The 16,507-nt window shown below is 39.9% G+C and overlaps 1 protein-coding gene across 8 annotated transcripts in view; it reads left to right on the plus strand.

Annotated features, from left to right (window-relative positions):
* BBX (BBX high mobility group box domain containing) overlaps positions 1-16,507 on the plus strand; it is a 139,913-nt gene that overhangs the window by 86,838 nt on the left and 36,568 nt on the right. For 7 of the 8 annotated variants that reach the window (XM_063148184.1, XM_063148182.1, XM_063148181.1 and 4 more), the window contains 4 exons: positions 2,012-2,079; positions 7,982-8,062; positions 10,241-10,321; positions 15,689-15,769. In XM_063148184.1, the coding sequence (XP_063004254.1) occupies positions 2,012-2,079; positions 7,982-8,062; positions 10,241-10,321; positions 15,689-15,769 (311 nt within the window). The remainder of the gene's footprint in view (positions 1-2,011; positions 2,080-7,981; positions 8,063-10,240; positions 10,322-15,688; positions 15,770-16,507) is intronic. The other variant, XM_063148187.1, reaches the window with a different exon arrangement.

A 16,507-nucleotide genomic window follows, 5' to 3' on the forward strand; every position in this document is an offset into this window, starting at 1 on the left:
GCACCTGGGATAACTGCAGAGGAGAGCTGTAGGAATTGCTGAAATTATGGGCGATGGATGTGCTTTATGACATTGGGAGATCTTGAATTGTTTAGACCAAGAAAACAAAGTAGAAGAAGAGTAGGAAAAGTCCTGTAAATGCAGAAAAGGGAGATATCATTTAGGGAAACAGGTACTAATCTTAGAGATGCGAGTACCAGAAAAACATGTACTACCTGGCCTTGAGGATATTTAAGCTAAAACCTGGAAGAAAGCCCTTAATGCTTAGAAGATTTTTATCCTGTAAGCATCTTCCAAAGGGAGTAAAGAAACTAGAAAACAACCAGCCAAGGCCTTACTGTTTAATATGGGGCTCAGTAAATTTATGGAGGACCTGGAGATCTCTTCCAGTCTCTCCTTCCTCCTGCTCAGGCATTATCTTCCAAGATATGTGTTAACTTTTCTCTTCCTAATTGCTCTGATGTCTTCTGGTTTGAAGGACTGAATGGTTTCTGATCAGCTGCTTGGATGGCAAAAAGTGTTGTTGCTGATAGAGTCACTTCACTTATGAATTGTGTTTAGATACTTACTGGCCCTGCACATTTTCTGTCTCTTCCTCTTACTAGATCCTACACTTCTGATAGTGCCTTGTTTTTTCATAGAAGTGTGCTTTTATTTTCCCCTTTTTAATTTAAAAGGGCAAACTTCTTCAAAAAACCTAAAACCTCTAAAACACATTTGTATTATGTGTTTATTGTGGTGAAGGAAAAAGTTAATTCCAGTTGAATATTGGGTTTGAAGCTAGGTGCTATTTAGGATGCCTGTTTAATAATATGCCACTCTTCTATCCATGACATAGTGAATGAGCCTGGTTTATTTACATTGTTTTCCTCTGATTCTATTTAATACCCTTCTAAAAGACTATTGGAAAATTTTATCTTGGGAATGTCAGTGAGAGATGTTCTGTGCCGGAAAACTTTGGGCAGCATCTGTGATATTGAATTAAACAGCATTGATGAGTGTTCCCATGAATTGGACTGTGATCATCTGCAGCCCTAAACTGTTTGGAGGTTTACAGGTACAGGTTTGGCCCATGTCAGCTGAAAAGATAAAAAATCCACTCGCATTGTGGCTGTTGCATGAGACATTTGGCCACTGTGTCTCCCTGTCTCTACATGACAGTGTTAAATCACTTGCCTGCATTGCTCCCAAGGCATTCTCCCAAAATCAGACAATTAGTCTTCATAGTGATGAAGAGCAACCACTGTTCTGAGTGGAAAAGCTACTCCATGATTAATGCACTGTCAGAGTTTATTGCTTTCACTTCTTGTCATTTTCTGAGCTCCTGAGGTGCAGGAAGGCCAGAGGGAAAAAGCTGTCAGTACCAAATACTTGGAGAAAGAACATTTATATCTCCATTTTACATTCCTCAATTATGTATTGTATTGGCAGGGCAACAAGTAGGCAGGCAGCTTGCCTGGTCAGTGCTTGTGCTGTTCTGGCTTTATGCTTCAGAGCTGTCAGGCTGGCACTTTTCACCACTAAATACAGCTCTAAATTACAGACAAATGAAAATAGAAATTTTCCTTCAGAGCTTGATTGTGTTGTTTTGTTCCATTCTTTTATTTGTTCAGTTGCCAAGGAAGGAACCGCTCCCTTGGTAGGAGCATCCACCAACTTATAAACTTGTGCATTATTAGAGCATCTTTGTGTATATTTATGTGTGAGATCATTACAGTTGCTGTTTTAAAGATATTCATCTCTGTAGTACATAAAACCTTTGGCAGTAGAATTGTAAATCCATGCAATGGGGTGTTAAGCACACAAATCCAAATAAATCCTTCAAACAGCTTTGAAAGCCTTCCCAGAGGGTACAGAAATGGTTATTTGTGATTCTCTTGAACTGCCTTTTATGGCAGCTTGCTGAGAGTGTCTGTGACAAATAGTCTTCTGGGTCTTTAGTGGTGCAAGTGGTAGGTTTTTTAAACAAGCAAATGAATCAACTTAAGACTTCGTTTTATTCTTTTAACAGATCCTACACAAATGGGAGGCCTGAGTATGCTGCTTCTAGCAGGGGAACATGCACTTACTGCACAAGAGGTAAGGAACTCTCTTCTCTTCCTTACCATGAGCTCTCAGTCTAAAGAGCTTGTAAGAGGAATATTTGACCAGTGAGGAATTAAAGTGTAGGACACACCGCAGGTAACTAAAGTTGGGAATGAAATGTGTGTCTTGTATCCCAGTTGTGAATGTGGGTTGAGCAGAATTTAGTATTAACTCTGCTGATACTTGAACATACCAGTGAAGCCTGGCCTGTGAAGAGACATTGTCAGAGGTAAAAGGGTTGAAATAATGTGTTAACAAACAGTTGGTTTGCAAGCTTTTCTGGGTAAGGATTCTATATGCTTGTGCAATGCCTGACACAACTGTGGCCTGTCACTAACAGACGAATAGACAAGTAATTTTCTATAAAGTCAGGATCATTGTATATACATTCTGAAACCCTGCAAGTGCTAACAGGTAATTGAAGTATTGCAGTCTGCTCCTATTCACTAAATCATTATGTCTAAAAAGAAGTTTGTAGTTCAGTTGCCATCACAAATGTGTTTTTACAAAGGAATCTAGTAAGTGTTTGTGTATATCTCCAGTAGTGCAGAGATCTCTGGTCTTTCTTTAGACTGATTATTAATGTAATCTGGTTTTTAGGCCAACTTTGAAAATTGTTCAAAAGGTGGCTTCTTTGTTGGATATAGTAAGTAATACTGCCATAAATTTCTAGCTCTAGGAAAGACCTCTCTTTTGTTGTTGTTGGTTTTATTGGGAGGAAAAGTAATAATTAACTTAATCTATACGTGTAGTGCATTTGGGATGTATTGCTTCTGTACTGCCAGGACTCCTCAGTGCTTTGCACACCAGTTTTAGCCATGGAAGTTTTGTGCTGTGTGGGTACTGGCCTTCTGTGCTGCAGCATGAAAAATAAGAAACATTCATAAGCCAAGTTGACAGAGAAGTGAAAAGAAATACATTATTTTGTGCTAAAATTATACTGTCCTTCTCAAACTTGTAGTCTCTTCAGCTTGGAGCATACAAGCTGCTTTTACTATGCTGTTATGTTTAAATGTGAGGGAAGGTATATTGTAGTCACAGATACTGCATTCCTTTAAAAAAGGTCTTTGCTATGACCTTGAGAGCTGAGGTGACTTGATTCTACAAGAGTCTAAGTAGTATGATTTCAGATGGCAGTGTAGGAATAAAATCCACATGCAGATTTAGAGTCAAATCAAAAAGCATATTGTGTGATTGCTTTAGTGCATGAAAGTTCTTTTAATCAGAACTTCCTTATTTTGAGCAGAAGACATGTTTCCTGTGTGCCTCAATAAATCCTGGTTTTCCCGGTAGAAGTGTGCAATACAACTTGTGATGAAATATTCAGCTTATGTATAAACTACACTCTACTCTTCTGAGCCTGTAGTCTTCTTTTGAAACCTGGCCCTCCACATCAAAGAAGCAAGCTGTGTAATCTGCTTTCCCCAAAAATGTAGAGCAAAATAATTGTCATAAATACAGCCCAGACAAAACTAGTTGGGGGATTGCTAGAGTTGAGATGAGCCATAATGTAGCCCATACTTACTAATGAATTACCGTATTTTATTTGTCCTGCCCTGCCTGAGAAGTGGTTAAGGGACAGAGCACTTTCCTGGGAAACTGCACACCTCTGATTCTTTTTGAGGGTCCCCTTTGTAAAATACCTCCTCCAGATCAACTGGGGAGATTGGTATTCTTAAAGAGACACAAATGAACAAAGTTCAGTCCTCCTCATTGTGTGTTTGCAGGAATTAAGTCTCCAGCTGTGTGTCCAGGCACTGAGAGACTTTCTTGGTTTCTTTTGTGTGGCAGCCTTGGTGTGTCTTCCATTTGTCCTTTATTTTCTTATGTTTCAGTGGTGAGTCAATACAGAACAAATATTTCTTAGCCATGTGTTTCTCAAATGCAGTAATGATCCTAAATCTGTTTAGACTTGGGTAACTGAACAGCTCTTCTGTCTTCCCACCCTCAAGCGTTTAGACAGAGGAGATGTAAGATGGTCATCTTAGCATGCCTTTAGGAGGATCTATGGTTGGATTTCCATGCTTATGATCTCACACTTACACCAGCATCCTGGAGGTTAGCAGAACATGCTAGGAGGAGTATGACAGACTCAGAAAGCAGCTCAAGAATTCATTGTAGAGCTGGGAAGCTGCTTTGCTCTTGAGGGGAGAGGAGGAGCCAGTTGTGTTGTATTAGAGTTGGTATTCACATGGGAGAGAATATGGTGTACTAAGGTGACTACAGAGGTATGGGTAGTGAAAGAGGTTCAGAAGTTGCTTTATTATGGAGAACGTATGTATTGTTTTTATATGCTTGTGAGTATATAAATATACATTGTACATTTAAAGCCTTGGCAATTTCAATTTTTAGGAAAAGGACAGACACTGTCATATTTTAAAGAATGGTCTAAATTATAACATGTAGTCTAAATTATCATGAAAGTGTGTGTATACACTTAAGATACATGTACACATGTATGATTCTTAACTGGGGATCTGCCAGACACGGGATTAGCTGTGACATGCATATTGACTGCTGTGTGTATGTATGATTGTGCAGCCTTGGGTGGCCTTGTAAGCATAGGTCTTAGATAGATACTCCTACAACTTTAAAGTTCTTAACAGAGAGAAGGGCAACACTGGCACAGTTTTGCTCAGCACTTGAGAGAGGATGAAGGATGTTGTATTTAGAGGTCTGCTAGTCCAATGAAGAGTATTCAACATCTGCTGATGTTCTGGCAAGTGTATGCTAAATGAATGGATAGGGGTTTTTCAAGTGAGGTGTTTAATCTTCAAGTTGTCAGAAGCCCAGATGTCAGGTAACCAAGTGACCGGCCAGCAGGAGGATGGGAAGAGGCACAACAGTGATATTTACAGAATTGAGGCTTCAGTTGCAATCTCTGTATGTTGCCAGTATGTTCCCAGTTTTGCAAATTTTTGTAATAGACTAGAGAGTTTCTTTTCTGATAACAGAATTCAGTGGTGGCGGGTGATTGATTTCTAGGCAGCAGCTGGCATTAGTAAGCAGATAGGCAAGAGAAACTACAGACCTTGTAGGTGAAGGACATGGATATGCAGTTTCCCCCTGCATTTTGAATGCTTTCATCGGTTACACAAGACAGCGGTGTGTGAGCATATTTTACTGAACACCTGAGCAGAGATGCCGGACGGATCATCTGCAGCTGCTGTGGTTGTGCCAGGCACAGCCGGCTCCTCGGCGCAGGCTATTGACAGCAAGGCTGCAGCCGGGTGAGCAGCGCTCCTTGCTTGCCCGTTCGCCTCCCTGCAAATCGCCCATACTCGTCCGTCTGGCCCTTTCCTTGCCTTACAGCAGCACCTAGTGGACTCTCGGTGGGTTACTGCCCAGAAATCCCGGCAGCCGGAGCGGCCTCCAAAGCCTCCAGAGCCTGCCCGTCTGCGGCGCCAACGCCTCGCAGCCTCAGGGCGCGGCCGGCCCAGGGATTTCCTCCGCCCTCGGTCCGTGGGATCGTTTCAGAGCAGGTTGTGGTAACCTGCAGGGAAAGGAAGGCCTGTGGTTTTCTTCTTGTTGAGAGCAAAAGGCTATCACTCATGTGATGCAGGGTCCATGCAAAGTGTGAATCACAAGTGAAAAATCTCTCAGGGCAGCTCGAGAGAAGGCTTGGAGGAAGAAATGGGATGTTGAGGACATTTTATTAGAGCAGGAAATGGGATGTACAAAATGGCACTATCGGTGCATCTGCTCCTTCTGGTAATTATTTTAATGCTTTGATTGGGTTCAGCCTGGCAAATGGTAGAAGTCATGGAGATAATAAGTTTCCCACAGGTCAAGAGTGTTTGGAGAGCAGCAGAGTAGAAGAAACAAGGTCTAATTAAGTGCTCTGCCAAGTAAAAGCAACAGCATTAACTTTTTAAAGAGTAGCAGGAATTGATAAGAAAAACATAGCGGTTCCAACTACAAAACCTCCACTGGGTTACTGAGCACCAGCAATCTGTCCTCTACACACAAACCCATAGAAAACTGGGCTTCACACCTCCCACAGCAAGTGGTTCTGGTACCACCAGGTGTACAAGCTGTGCCCAGCCCGCAGCACATGCCCTCCGAGGCAGCGAGAAGGCTCATCCTGAGTGTCTGACAGCACCTGTGTTGTGGGGGCTGAGCCCAGATAGCCCCTCTTGGAAGGGCACTGCCGCTCCAGCATGGTGCTCCTGGGGTCCATGGCTCAATGGCTCCAAACTCAGAGCTAAGCAGTGTAAAACAACTGATTGAACTGCAAAAAATATGGGAAACAAGTCCAAAATTTGGTTATTCTTTTAAGAATCCCACCAATGCAGTGGCCTAAAATAACCAAATGAATGTTCAGACGTGCAAGCAGCAGCCTTAAATATTTGCACCTTTGCAGAATCTCAGACCTTTGGAGATGGGTCTCTCAAAAGCAGCCAGATACTTTTCTGGTAGTAGGCCGGACTACTGTTGAGGCACAGACGTCTTAAACAGACTGTACAGAAACATGATAAAAGTCAGTAATAAACATTACATCAGTGAAAACAGTAGCACAACCTACTAAAAAGGCAGAAGACAGACATTAGAATTACATTCTTTGTAGCCCTTTGGGTTGCTGTACTCCCATAGTACACCGATGAAACATTCTGCTCAGTGTTTAACAGGAGTCACTGTTGCTAATGAGGTTTATGGCAGGAAAGAAAAAAGTTTGTTTGTATGTAAGCAAATTGTCACATTGTTGAATTTCCCCTTGTCCTCTGGGCTGCTACACTTGGATTTTGTGTTTCCAGGGGAGCGTGGGTAGCAGATTCCTGAAAGCAAATGCTGCTGTTGCTATTGCAGTGCTTCAGGATCTCAGACAGCAGCAGCAGGGCAAGCTGCACGAGCTGTGGGGCTTTGTGCTTACTTACCAACAGGTGCAGTCAGTAGCTAAATCTTATGTGCTTTCACCAATAAAAGCTGTTGATTTACTTGCTTAGGTAATGAATAAGAAAAAGCCCCACATTTATTTTTTAATTTGTTAAGTAAACTGAAATTTTGAGGGGAAAAAAGTTGTTAGGGAAAAAATTTCCATCCTGTTACTTTTTATAAAATCTTAAAAAGCTTCCTTCCTTTTTTTCTGTTTCTTACAAGCCATGTTACATACCTTATTTTACACTAACAGTACTTCGTTCTCCTAGGAGTTACACATGTAAATATTTTATACTCAAATGTGATGCTTAATGAATGTATCGTATTTGATAGAAGTCCTTTACAGAATAATACTTGATTAACACATTTCTAGCTAATAAGAATACCATGGCTAAGATGTGTTAATTCAAATAAGGCTTTTAGTTTTGAACAGTCATTTGTTTGTATTTTGTTCTCAGTTATAATGACTTTCTTGCACTGCTTCTCAAAAGCACCCCTAAAATGTATGTTTAAGTACATGATTAGAGAAATTTTAGGCTTGTGCTACCCTTATCTAATTATTTTCATGCTGTTATGATTGGAGATTATTTTTCTAAATAGTATTTCTGTCATCAACTGTGTCTTCCAAAATTTTTTTTACCTTCTGTGTAATCTTACTCTGAATTATAGCACAAATTACAGATGTGGTAGTGTTGATAGCATCACCAATACAAGATGGTTATGTGTGTAGTCCAGTATAATCCATTGAGTATTCTGTTGTATAAAACTATTCTGACAAGTTCAGAATCATAAAAGGAGAAGAAAAGCCTGGTATTTTTGTGGTCTTCTTTTCCAAGAAAGTTTTCAAATGCATTATAATGGGTGCTAAACAATGTTTTTATCTGTAAATGTGATTTAATTTTTCCAGGACTGTGAAACATTAGCTTGCCCTTCTTCTCTTAAATGGTTTATTTTGCTCACTGTTGTTTTTAGCTTGAGGGAAGCACCTTTGAGGTCTTACCCTGCACTTTCCTTTTTTCAGGTTTCCTCCAGTACTTGCCAGTCTGATACATCTAATTCTACAGAAGCCTGTCAGAAGTCCTCATTGTTTCAGTTTGCAGAGGTGAGTTTCTTTAAAAGAGTTTTTTTTTCCTTAGTGTATCCTTTTAAGAAGCATCTGATGTCCAGCTGAAAGAAGAATGAAATGTCTTTAACTAAAATTGATGTTTTTATTTGTTCCCTCATTTTTGGGTTTATGCTGTTGAATTGTTTATCAGGTTGGTAAGACTTGAAGTGCAAGAGAGGGTGTTTAGGACCCTGGTGGAAACCCAGGTGCAATAATGGAGCACCTGGTTTAAGCTATAATTTGGAGATATGTCATTCCTGTACTTAGTTTTAAACTAGAGACTTATTAACTAAGGTTTTAACATGTATTTGGATGTTTCTAATCTAGGGTGGCTGCTTTAGTCACTGGTTCCATCAAAAATCATTCTAGTTCTTGACTCTCCAAAATTTTCTTCTAGAACCACCAAACAGCTCTATGCAAGTGTGCTTTGATTTTGCAGTGTACAATATTTTTGTCAATATACTCCAGTTACTGCTAGAAGTGTAACTGTGGTGTGTGTGTTATTGCTCTTTTTCTTTGAAGAGTTTCATCCAAGTCTTAATGGGTTTCATAGATGTAAATAACATGACAAAAATGAAATTGCAAGGAACTCTAGCCCTCTGCAAGCATCAGTTGTTTCTTGAAATAATCATAATACATGACACAGAAATATTTAGTTGTATAGATACTGATTTTACAAGACACTGGATAGTTTTTAAGTTAGTGTATATGGAAAGAAATTTTGTCATAGTGAGGGTTTTTTATTACCTGTATTCACACCAGCTGTGAATCTGACTTGTGTGTCTTTATTACCCATTGCCTTGTACACTTTCATACTCCTCCCTAAAAGATCATCACTTTGGGAGCAGACACATTGCAATCCTAGCACACAGGAAATGGGACTTCTTTTTCAGTTGGATATTTTAATAGGCACAAGCCCTTGAATTCCAGCTTAAGATCTGAGTCTTTCAAATATATTAGAAGTAAATTGGAGCACTGATCCTTTATTTCTGATTAAAGATAATGGCCAGAATGAAGTAGATAACCTGAAATTAGGCTCTTAAACAGCCTGCTGGCTTTTCTTGTTAGGAAGAGGAAATGCCCGGTGTGCCAGCAATGAAGAGCAATACTTAGATGCTTCTTCGAATTGGTTAATTCCAGTCTCACTTATGACACTTTTGTGGTAATGATTCAACATCCACCTTCCCATATTTCTGAGCTGCTTCTGTGTGCTTATACTGTCAGTAGAGTAATGTCTTGTATTGAATTTCACTGCTGAATCTTTTAAAGAGTAAGACAAATACCAGCTCACCTAATTGTTTCAGTTCATTTTACAGTGCCGAAGGAGGGAAGTGCCAGACTCATGTGGTAGTAGGCAGGAATTGTGTGCTGCCAGATATGCCCTTGCTAAGGATTTCTGACCTCAGGCTCTTCCTTACCCATTGAAGAAAATTTTTAGTGGGTGCCAGGAAACAAGCTCACCTGCACTGCTAAAACATGTGGTTTAGAAGTAGCCTACTGACGATCAGTAATTAGAAATGCAAATTAGCTAGTCTTATTTTTCAAGGATGTTAAACATCCTGTAGAGAGGGTGCACCTAACCAGTGCATGGTAGGTATGTGTGTCAGTGGCAAAATAATTGATACTTGTAGTGAAGTCTAGCATTAACCAGAAGTGTCATTTGCAACAAAACTAATTGACACAAGTTAAACAGTATGAAATGCAGTTACCTTGGTGTGGGGGATAGATCTGGTGTCTCAGAATACCTGCACACATTGTGTTTCTGTCCACACTTACCTTCTGTACTAAGTAGCAATTTGTGCTCTGTCATCACCACCATTCTGCAGTCTCAGGTCTTCCACTGAACTGTGAAATACAATACAGTGTTAAGTATTGGTTGCTAACCTTTCTTTGGTATATCAGCAGGCAAATAAAAGCCTTCAAAAAAAGCTTATTTTGTAGATTCTAGGAAGGATTTTCCTTCTGAAAAGTAATTCAAGATTACCATTTCACAGATCACCTGTTTATGTGTTTCCTGGAAAGCAGATACTGTTTGTTCTAAGGGTGTGTTGGAACTTGTTTGCATACTCTGGAGTACCAGGAATCTTTTTATGACAGATTATAAATTTAGCATGCTGAAGTGTGATACTGAAACTGAACAGTTAGGTAACACAAGCATAATTGTTTTCCTGACAGATCTCTTCCAACACGTCACAGCCTGGAGTCCTGGGGGCAGTAAAACAAACGGAGGAGTCTGCATTGTTTCAGTTTGCTGAGGTACAATGGCTGAATGTGGTGGGGGAGGATGGGAGGAAGCAAGGAACCGGTAAGAGTTGCCAGTGAATGGCTGAGCACCGTGTCTTATCAGAGACTCCCATCAGGAGATGTGTATCTTCCTGACAGTATTGTGTTAAGAAAACCGTGGGATGAATTACCAGTGACTGGATGAGATGTTGGCCAGTTCTACCAGCTGAGAGGTATTGGGCTTGTGAACATTACCTGGCCTTCCATACCCAAAGGATCACTGCAGACTTACTATCCAAATGGCCTTTTAATTTACATCTAGGAAAACAGCAATTAAAAGACATTCTGAAATGACACTGTGCTGCCTGTGGAAGAGGCTGCAGCAGGGCAGAATGGTGATTGCCCTAGAGGCAGGAATCATTTGGAGAATCCTTGCAGGTCAAAGGAAGCTTATCACAGCAGCCACAAGGATATTTAACAGCACCAGTTAAGTGGTGACTTATCAAGCCTGTCAGTTTCCCATAAGTACATAGCTTTCTGCCTTCCTCCACACATTGAAGATTTAGAGTTTGTGAAATGCTGCTTTTAGGAATTTCTTCTCCCATGTGTTAAATGTGCCTCTGTGAATTGACTTTCCACACATTTACTCTTCTTGCCCATTTGGGGGAGTCTGATACTGCTTGCAGAATCATTTAAGGCACAGGTGCATTTTGTGTGTGCCTGAAAAGGCTGGGATTGGAGCTGGTGCTATTGCAGAGGAGCATAAAGGGATTAAAAGATACCCTGATTGTTATTCTGTGTGTCACACACTTCCTTCTGTGTAATGTTGAGCTGATTGTCTACTGTGTTTTTTCAGCTTGCTGGAAGAGGCCTTGGTGTTTTTCTTAGGAGGGCCAAGGAAGACAAACCAATTTACTGATTCAGTGACAGAAAATACCTGGCTACAAGCACTCCTATAAAAGATAAATACAGTTAATAACTCTAATCATGAAAGTGTTTTCATGATTGTAAACCACAGCTTTGAAAGTTAGAAGTCAATTTGCAAAGCTCTTTTGAGAAAATTAGAAGTGAGCAGGATGAAACTATGTGCTGAAGGTAGACTTTTAAACCAAGTTAAAAGATACAAACTGGAGAACATTTCTTGTTAATTTTACTGCTAAATACTGGAATAATACTGCAAGTGAATCTGCTAACTTAGTCGCAAAAATCTCAGTCATTCTGGGTATCTGCAGAGTTGAACAGAGTATGTATTGCATTTAGTACAACATTCTTAACTTGTCACATAAAACCTGGCTTAGCCATACTCTCAGAATTTCACAGAACCTAAAATAATTTCCTCTCCTAATTGAACAAACAAAATGACAAACCTGAAAATTGTCATACTGATGTGATAGTGCGTTTAGTTGCATTCCAGTATGCTGAGTGAGCTCCTTTGGCACATTGGAGTACACATATGAATCATCAAATATTAGGTAGAAGAGGTGCTTAGAAAGTTAATTAGGATTTACTGAGGACAGATTTAGAGTCAGGGTTAATCTCTTTTTCTTGTAAAAATATTTAAATATGTGTGCAGTCTGGAGGGGTTGGTTTTGTTCTGTGGCTGGAAGTAGGAGACAGAAATCTGGTAAAGAGAAAAAAAAAGAAAAAATTTAAAAACCCACCTTGTTAGCCATGGTTATTCTTCCTGCGAAACCTTAATGACAGTGATGAACATCATTTTTTGTCTATAGCAGTAGAGAAATGGTGCTTTTTCTTAGCTTGTAGCCTGATGATTTAATTTAGGTTGCTCCTGGGGAAAGTATTGAGCCTGTTACAGAACCTCTTTAAGCTTTCTCCCCTGCTATTAAAGCTGCTTGTGCTCTTTCAGCTATAAGGGCTTTCATTTGCACAGGCTGTCTTTGTGAAATTTGGCAAAAGTCCTATTTCTTACTGTGCCACTTCTTCTTGCATCTTGTCTATATGAACGCATTGCTGCATTTAGAGAACTAAATTATGGCAAGCAATTTGCAGTGGGCTGCTGTCAGCAATGTACAGTGCTACAAAAGACAAAAGAGAAGGAGAGAAAGTAGTTATTTAACCAGTAGCCAAGTAGACCTGTGAAGAAATGTGAAGTGTGCTCTGGTCTGATGTGCCTGGAGACTTCTGGCAGCCGTCCCAGCTCAGTTTTGGTTCTGGCTGGGTGTTCCTCATATGTTGCCTTTCTCTTCACCGCCCTTGCAGCAGGGTGAGTAAAAGTGCTTCTTTGTGAAGACAGTGATCCCATTGAGTAGGTTTGTCATTTAAAACAGACACCTTTACCCCAGGAGTACAAGTGCCCTGTCACTCAGAAACAGCTCATTATGTGTAGAGTAGCATGGGATTCTTTTTGTCTTTAAAGCCTCAGTTAGTCTTTCATCTGGTTGTCTAGCCCAAGTGCTGTAGTTGTCAATTAAAGCTGTTCAGGATATGCCTAATGAGGCCTGCCCAATGACTTGCCGCAACAGATGATGAAAATCGTGGAAGCAAGACTTCATTGGGTTCTGTGGGTGCACAGGCAAGTGCCTTGGAGGTCTTCAAAGATGATGTGACATCCTCATAAGAGCTTTTTGAAGTTTGGATTGTTGTCAAGTTATGCTTTTGGCTTTCTCATGCTTCTGACCTTGGCCGTAGTTGGCCCTACTTTTGTCCTCCTCATGTGAAGCTCTATGGAAGGGCTGTGATTTCTGAGCAGCGGGCTGTGGTCCTTAGGGCAGGGCCTGTTTGCAGGCTGTCTGCTCACAGGGACTGGTCACTGTCCCTGTCCTTGCCATGAGAGGGAAGCAGAGCAGATGGGACCCCTTCCTCTCGTGGTCTTACTGCATCTGTGTTTGGCAAATGTGAACAGATGGTGGTGATTGCTCTTGAAAGATGAGTACCCCTTGGATTTACTTTCCTAAACTCTTATTCATTATTAAAGAAAAGGCTTCTGGAGTATGGAAGCAAAAGAATTGCTAGTTGAGCCATCTTAAAAATAAAGTGAATCCACAACCACCAAACTCTTTGCTTTCAGCAGCTTTTCTAAATTTTTTCTCAAAGTGATTTAATTAAAAAGAAAAAAACAAAACAAATACGTGTGCAGTATGCAACAAGGTGAATTTTTTTTTGCTAGTCCAGCTTGTTATTTTCATTTAAGATAAAAAGCATGACTCAGGAGGATTTTGTCCATGCTGCATTCTCACATGCTCACTTTGAGAGGGTTTGCTCTGTGTTTATTTCTGTGCAGAACAGGAAGTTTGAATCCAAAACTTTTGGTCAAAATACCTTGAAATTTGGAGTGTAAAAAACTAGTGAGTGTTTTCTCTTCCAGCTTCCATATGTAAAGCTGTAATCTTCCCAGGTAAAGAAAAAATCTATTTGCTGTTTGCCCACATACTGAAATTATTAAATGTTTGTGTTGGAATGAAATGCCTGTTCTAGGAGGAATATGCAAAAGTAGTTCCAGCTTCTTTTGCAAACTAAAATGTAATATAATAGCTGAAGTCCCACCTGTATTGTAATAAAAGATAGTAACTTGATCCTGATGATCCTCCAGTTAAACCTCTACATCAGTAAAGGGCTCTTTGTGGTTGTAGTACTGGGGATTCTGATTATTTTTAAGTCTGGGAGGTGTCCTTAAGACAGGGAGTGGGATCTGTAACCTCACTGAGAGCTGATTGATCAGCCATTCTTTTCCTTCTGATGTTTGGCCAGTAACTTCATCAGAATGAGTTACATGCTTCTGTCACTTGCTGTTTGTTTTCTTAGCTCTTTAAAGGTTGAGTTGGTTTTTTTTCTGAGATGAAGTGTCTCCTTCCTCTCTTTCTTTTAGTACTATAAAGATCTCACATTTTGTTAGGAACACCTATTGTCTTGTCAAAATTTCTTTACTGTTTCCTCAGTTTCTGCATCAGGAGGCAAGATATGCCTGTATATTCTCAAGTTATAATTCAGTGTGTGTGGGTGTTGTTCTATCCTTTTTCTGCCATTCATGTTATGCAGAAAAAAAATCATTGAGATGAGCATTTGTTAAAATAGAAGGATAAAAAATGTTGAAGTGCAGTGTACAAGATCACTTAGTCAAGGAGGGTCCTGAGCAGCTTCACTGAACTGTCTCAAAGCAAAACTAGGATGTTGAATTATTTCAGTTCAATATTAAAAATTACTGTTGGTGCACATTTGAGTATTGTTCGCTGTGCTGAAATAGCTTTAAGTGAAATGGATGTCCTGGATTTTGGTGGAGGAGGATGTGGTGGGGAGTGTAATAATAAATTCTTTGACAGGTAACTGAAAGATAAATTCTTCAAATAACCTAGTTCAAAAGAGAGAATTTATTACAAGGAGAAAGGCAAACATGATAATTTTTGCATCTGGAAGATCATAGAACCATAGGATGGTTTTAATTGGAAGGGACCATAAAGCTCATCTTGTTCCAGCCCCCTGCCACATGCAGGGACACCTTCCACTCCATGGGGTTTCTCAAAGCCCCACCCAGCCTGGCCCTGAACACCAGCCTCTCTGGGCCACGTGTTCCAGTGCCTCACCACCCTCTGAGTTAACATTTTTTGTAACATCTCCCATAAACCTGCCCTCTTTCACCTTAAAACCATTGGCCTTGTCCTGTCACTGCCTACGTAATCATGGTCCCAAATGTGATTTTTGTAGTGTGGGAGATACCATAGAAACACTGATGATTTTGTCCCAAGGCTTTTAAAGGCTTCTAAGTCAAATACTACTATGCAATGCCATGCCAAAAAGGTCACATATCAGAAATTTCTTGCATTTCTGAATTCATAATGCTGCACTAGAAAGCAGGTCTGAAAAAATTTGGCTGTAAAAGCAATTCCCTAAAGTGGTAATGGCAGTTATTTACTTATCAAAGGTGCTGGCACACCAACAGCTCTTTGGGAGGCTAGATTTAATCTCCAGATATAGGTCTTATTTCCTTTTTCATAACTAAAGAAAGTGAAACAAGAACTGCCTGTGAGGACCGGTGGTCCTCTTCTATGTCCAAATAAATGGGAAATACTGCCCAGACCTTCTGGGAGAATTTAATTTAACCTTAACAACTAATAGGGCATATTTTTAAGCAACAGGTATGATTTGTTCACTTGGTCACATAAAACTTGTGTAAAACACATGACAGAATATTAGCTGTGGACAGTACAGACATAGAGTATCCATGAACATAATCTAAGGAAGGAATGTGGTATTTGCTTGTGTTCTTCTGTTTTCTACATATCTGTTAAGTGTTTCTTGGATGGGATTGCCTGTCTGAAGTAGGGCCTTTTGCCAGAAAGAACTAAAATTTAACTAATCTCATGTTTTCTATTCTTTTTTCCCCTCCCTTTCTGTCTCTCCTGTGTGCCACTGAAATATTTTCTCCTCTGTTCATTTGTAACCTAGATCTCATCAAACACTTCCCAATTGCCAAGTCCTGAGCCAGTAAAGCACTGTGGGAAGTCGGCACTCTTCCAGTTGGCAGAGGTAAAGTTTTACCCGCTGGTGTCAGAAGGGGAGGATGTGTTTACCTTTTCCACAAAAAAGTATTAATTGTTTAAGGTTTGCTCTAGTATCAAATTTCTTGTTTCCAGAAACATAAATTAGTAAATAATGACATAACAAGAGAAGTAGGCAGTGGCTATGGTCCCAGGAACCTAGTCTTTTAGACACTTGTGAATGTGCTTATTTTCTTAGAGACAGCACAGAAAGTTACACTTCTTTTTGGGAAAGTTAGCTTTATAACAGTAATAAAAACAATGCTCAGGTGAACAGCAAAAACAGGAGGTAACAGTATTCTTAATGAGGAGCTGGATACCAGGATTAAAAAAACAAAGCTTTAGTTGTGATGATTGGAAGGTACATTGCTTAATTGAGGACTGAGAATAGGGAAAGGTCATCAGGAATCTGTATGAAGAGCTGGAAGTTGATGCAGTGTATTAAATTCTGAAATTGGCAACTGTTAGCAGTAATCAAGAATGCTGGGTCAGGTTTCCTCAAGGTCCTAGAAATTCTCTGTGAGTCTTAAATATAGCCTTGTAGAGGTCTTCTCTTTGATATGGATGATTCACTCAAAAATCTCTGAGGTTTGATGTGCAGATGCTATTCTTTGTGATGATTGAAAGATGAAGATACATGCTGTATTCCAGACAAATAAGGAAGTATGCTAGCATGCTACTTGTACACTTCTTTTGTTGGTTTTTGTTGTGGTGTTTTAGTTTGTTT

The sequence above is a fragment of the Melospiza melodia genome, chromosome 2 (genome assembly GCF_035770615.1).
Source record: "Melospiza melodia melodia isolate bMelMel2 chromosome 2, bMelMel2.pri, whole genome shotgun sequence".
Taxonomy (NCBI): domain Eukaryota; kingdom Metazoa; phylum Chordata; class Aves; order Passeriformes; family Passerellidae; genus Melospiza; species Melospiza melodia.